The sequence below is a fragment of a genome, unplaced genomic scaffold (assembly GCF_019419815.1).
Source record: "Pyrus x bretschneideri cultivar Hongxiangsu unplaced genomic scaffold, Pyrus_bretschneideri_v1 Contig266, whole genome shotgun sequence".
Lineage (NCBI taxonomy): Eukaryota > Viridiplantae > Streptophyta > Magnoliopsida > Rosales > Rosaceae > Pyrus > Pyrus x bretschneideri.
The window spans coordinates 470,319-475,473 of NW_025999575.1; the positions used below are offsets into that span (position 1 = coordinate 470,319).

At 33.4% G+C, this 5,155-nt stretch overlaps 1 protein-coding gene across 1 annotated transcript; it reads right to left on the reverse strand.

The window, feature by feature from the left end:
• Positions 1 to 957: 957 nt before the first annotated feature.
• On the reverse strand, positions 958 to 2,181 carry LOC125478800 (F-box/kelch-repeat protein At3g06240-like). The gene has a single exon (XM_048587418.1). The coding sequence runs from the start codon at positions 2,179 to 2,181 to the stop codon at positions 958 to 960; it is 1,224 nt and encodes a 407-aa protein (XP_048443375.1).
• Positions 2,182 to 5,155: the final 2,974 nt, after the last annotated feature.

Here is a 5,155-nt window from a genome sequence, read left to right on the forward strand (position 1 = left end):
ATGGATGCAATATTATGAATCGTAATTGATGCAATTGACAGAGTGCCAGTAGTATTATGGCATAGATTCGCAGCTGGAGATGGATGAATCTGAGAAGCCGATTCAGAAGAGGGAGAAGCAACAGTAGCTATGGCTGCGAATTATGGTTTCAGAGTAGAAGAAGAGGGAAACGTGAAGCTGCGAAGTAGGGATTGGTATAGGTCGTTAAACAATGACTAAGGATACCATATCGGGAAAGTGTATTTCATTGATTAATGAATGAGATTACATGAATATTTATACAAGAGCTGTACATAGACAGCACATCATAACAAATCTACCTGTCCAAATAGCAACCTATAACAGAATGCCAAGCTATTTAAAAAATTGACACTGTTAACTTTTGTCTTTTACAAAGCTATCCTCAATAGAACTATATGATTAAAATATAAGAAAATATGATCACATCACGTTGCAGTCTTCTCCTTCTCCGCCGAGACTTAGGTGGTCCTCGGAGGCTCTTACATCCACTTAGCCGCTTTTAGGTGTTATCGGGGATCACCCATGTCCCTTAATGGATTTGTCCTCCTTGGTGTCATACATGAATACATTACTACTATTAATTAAGCTATTGATTCTTGAAATAAAAAGAATAAGTTGTGGCAATTTAATAAAAATAATATATTATTATGTCATTGATTTGAGTTTAGAGGACCAAGCAGAGACATTCAATTGATCAATAAAATAAAAAATAAAAAACTACATCGGTAAGGGGACAATAAAAATTCCCATGTGAAAGTTAAACGTAACACAAGATGATATTTAGAACAGCGCTAGGCTATAAGTACAACTTTTGTGGATATGATCTCAACAAAACGATGTTCCATCGATATATCTTATACCATGCGTACAAATACATATATATATATATATATATATATATATATATTAGAAAATGGAACTTAATTTTCCCTTAACTCACTTGACTGGAACAATACTTTCCACATAAATAAGAGCTTGGGAATCTCTAACTTCACTGAGAATTGGAGGAATATGAAGATAGTTGAAATTTCCGCTATTGAAATTATAAGAGGTGGCTCTTCCACTGGTTGCAACCATAAGAAGCTCATCAGTTTTCCAAAATGTAAATGCATTCTCAATGCCTTTTAAGGGCCCGAAGGCTAGGAGTTTCGTCCATGAACTCTTAACTTTGTCATAATCATCCATTACCCATAATTCACATATTGTAGAATCCGCATCACTTGGATCGCAACAAGAGCAAAAAGAAGCAATCGATTTATTACATAGAAAAATATTAGAAAACTGAAAATTGGATTCTCTCCTAGTAGGCAATTGTATTCTATGAAATATCTCTTCGCCTAAATCAAATGAAAGTACGTATTTCTCGCCATCGGTTGCAAACCAATAACAAAATCCCTTCAAGTACACTGAAAAAGAATAATGATAGGTTTCACTTGATATATCAATCTTGATCTCTCTCCAAGAGTTAACAGCCGTGGTATATACCTCAGCTGTGTGAGGAAGAGCAATACGATGATAATAGTATTGCTGATCATCTGAATACTCACAATTTTCTATAATTTGCACAACTTTGTATTCTTCAGCTTTGCAATCATAACCAAATCCTAATGCTCCAAAGATCGTCTCCAATTCGAATTTTCCCTTAGGACGGGAAGGTAAAAGAAGGCATGAATGCGGAAGTTGCCTGAATTCCCCCGTTGCAGGATTGCATAAAAGAACATTTATCAAATGAAGATTTTTCCCTGCTATTACACATACAATCCCATTGCAATAGCCGTCAATCTCTACAAAATCATGACCTTCCAATGGAAACGGTATATTTAGGTCCTCAACATCATAATGAAGGTTGTGCTCATCACTATCAATGTAAAGATTAATCATGGACCAGAAAACTTCTGGTTTCCAACTGTTATCCGGGAAAACATGAGCCTGAGAACGGTTTAGAAGGATGCAAGTGGAGGATGATAGTTTGTTGTCCACGGAATTGTTGAGGTGTTTGGCCACAAAACTTAGACTATTGATGAGAGTGCACCAAGACTTGCGTATGCATTTGAATCGCATCAGAGACTTGGGCGGCAACCTAGATAGTGTTTCGACCACCCTATCTTCAGGAGTTTCGCTTTCATACACCTGGGACATTTTGAAACTTTTGTTCCACATGAATTCTTCACGTATATATACACAGGAAAGAAAACCACTAGTTTGAGAGCTAGACTAAATCAAAATACATGTCCCTAAGGCCTGGTAGATCGATGTTCAATTTCAACCGTGCTAAATAAATAGGGGCGATCGAGTCAGTTTCGAGTTTTATGGAGGATCATATGTTCAAACTTTTCTATTTTTTAATTTTTTGTTTGATACAAAACTAACCATTCAAATTTTACTTTTTAATTCTTCATTAAATTGATAATAGACACATTTTCAATCTTTTCTTTCTTAGTAATCATTTTGAAATTAAATAAAAAAAAAAGCATTCTTAAATCATAAAATAAAATAAAAAAAACTAATTGTTTTTTTTTTTTTTTTTTTGGCTTTTTAGCCAAAATGGTCCCTAAGATTTGCATAACACATCACTTTGGTTCTTAAGATTGAAAATCAATAGAAATGACCCCTAAGATTATCCACAATCCATTATTTTGGTCATTCCGTTAAAAACTCCGTGAAGTGCCCCGAAGCTCTTGGCTGAAAGTTTGAGCAATTTTCAAAGCTTCATAACTCAATCATTTCTTTACCAAATTCAACCCATAATATATCAAAAAGAAGATAGGAAAGTGTAAGATAAGATTATACCTATTTGGAAGCCCAATGGTTGCCAGAGATAGCCAGAAAATAGCCTGAAAAGTGACTGATCCACGAAAAAACTGGAAAACTTGCCGGAAATTGGGTAAACTTTAAACGTTCGTAACTTCTTCATTACTCAACGAAATCGAGTGATTCAAAAATAAAAATCATACTTCTCAACGAGCTATGAACGTTTAAAGTGTAATCAGTCTCAGACAAGTTTTTCAGTTTTTCATCGGACCAGTCACCTTTCAGGCTATTTTTCGACCATCTCCGGCAACCATTGGGCTTCCAAATGGTATAATCTTGTTCTACACTTTTCTATCTTCATTTTGATTATTATGGGTCGAATTTGGTTTAGAAACGATTGAGTTATGAAGCTTTGAAAATTGTCCAAACTTTTGATCTCAAGGACCAAAATAATGGATGATGGACAATTTCATGAACTATTTCTATTGATTTTCAATCTCAAGGACCAAAGTGATATGTTATGCAAATCTCAGGGACCATTTTAGCTAAAAGACCTTTTTTATCTTACAAAATTATTTTGTAAAACGTTACAAAACGGACTCTTACGAATATTCGTAGATGACAGACTAAAAAATTAAAGTAGAATAATCTAAAGACACCTTAAAGAAAATGCAAACTTAATATATGATCTAGAAACTAGAATATGATTGTGATATTGTGATGCATCATTTAGAATTTAGAATTTTTTTTTAATCAAATGATTGTATTAGCGGGTTAAATTGTTAAATGTTAAGAGAAGAGGATCGGTGAGGGTTGAACTTGCACCGGAGCACATATGAACTATTGCTTTATGTCATCGTGGTAAAGTGTCATCTGCTTTGTTTTAGAATTAATAAACACACACATTTTTGTATCTATCAGGTAACCAAAAAATAAGAAATTATATAAGATAAGTGAGAGATTAAAAATGATGTGTGAAAACCAATTCCGTTTTTGTTTTTCTTGATGTATAATTTTCATTATAACTTTGAAAGTAGTGAGACCAATTATCATTGGTGTGTTGACCTTGTAGCATAAATGTAGTGAAACATTTTCTTGAATTCATTCTTCATATATAAGATGGACTATGGGGTAGCAACATTCTACCATCTTCTGCCTTGACAAATTTGTACCTACAAAACAATTAACACATTTGATAGAATTTTTAGTATTTGCGCAAAAAGGGTTAAAATCACACCAAATTTGCAGGAGAACAATGTTATTGTAGTAAGAATGCTCATGCAAGGTTGTTCCCATGCACAAAGATTATTTAAAATAATTTATGTAAAACCAAATCTTAATTAATTACTTGAAACAAAGTTTGGAAAAAGTTGACTTTTAATTTATAAATATTAAAAAAATTCAAATAAACTAATTAAAGAAATCAGCAAGAGACCAATTTCAAAGGAAACGGTTTTGAAATATCAAATTATAAAAGCACTTGGGCATTTACATCAAAAGTAAACATGCATGACTCGTTACACTTTGTGAAAACCCTTAGAAAAGCCATGCAACCCTTAAGACGTGGTATTCGCCTTAAGTGAACTTACAATTATCAATCACAAGAAGCATTCCTCAATTTCAGGGTGATATTTCAACATAAATTGCATCCAATTGCTTATCTAAAATTCTAATGGTAACTAATCATTAAGACAATTAGACTGTTTAAGCTTAGTGACTAGTAATTCAAAGTATGCATGCATAATATGATAAACAATTAAATAAAAGCTACATATTCATGTTAGGTTCATGGCCTTGCCATAGCAAAATAAATTAGTTACACATATTCATAATTAGAATCAAAAGAAATTTTATTGAAACAAAAAAAGATTGAAAACACCTTGTAGAATAAAGTATGAATTCCACCAAAGCCTTAGGCAATCCTCTCAAAAGTTTGTAGAATAAAGTATGAATTCCGCCAAAGATTTATAGTACTACAATTTAAATCATTCCTAGAAAATGCTTTGAATACAATACTAAGCATAACTGCTTGGTCGACGAAGAGACAGTCGTCGCACAAAGGCAAATATGATCGCTGGAAACATTGGGCGGTGAAGCAGGACGTCGCGCAAATTCTCATGACTTCAGACATTGTGCGACGAAGAAAATTTCTTCCTTGTGCAAAATGAATGTTGCACGATGGAATTGGTGGTCGTTGTGCAAAACAAAGAACAACGAAACTGGGGTTCCACGCGATGACCCTTGCGCGACGGACATAGAGGTCGTTGCAGTAAGTTTAAAATATTTTTTTATTTATTTTTCCTTTTAAATGTTGATATTATTGTTTTATGTATAAATTAATTCAATGAAATTTAAAACGGAAAATGTAAAGAAGAATATTGAA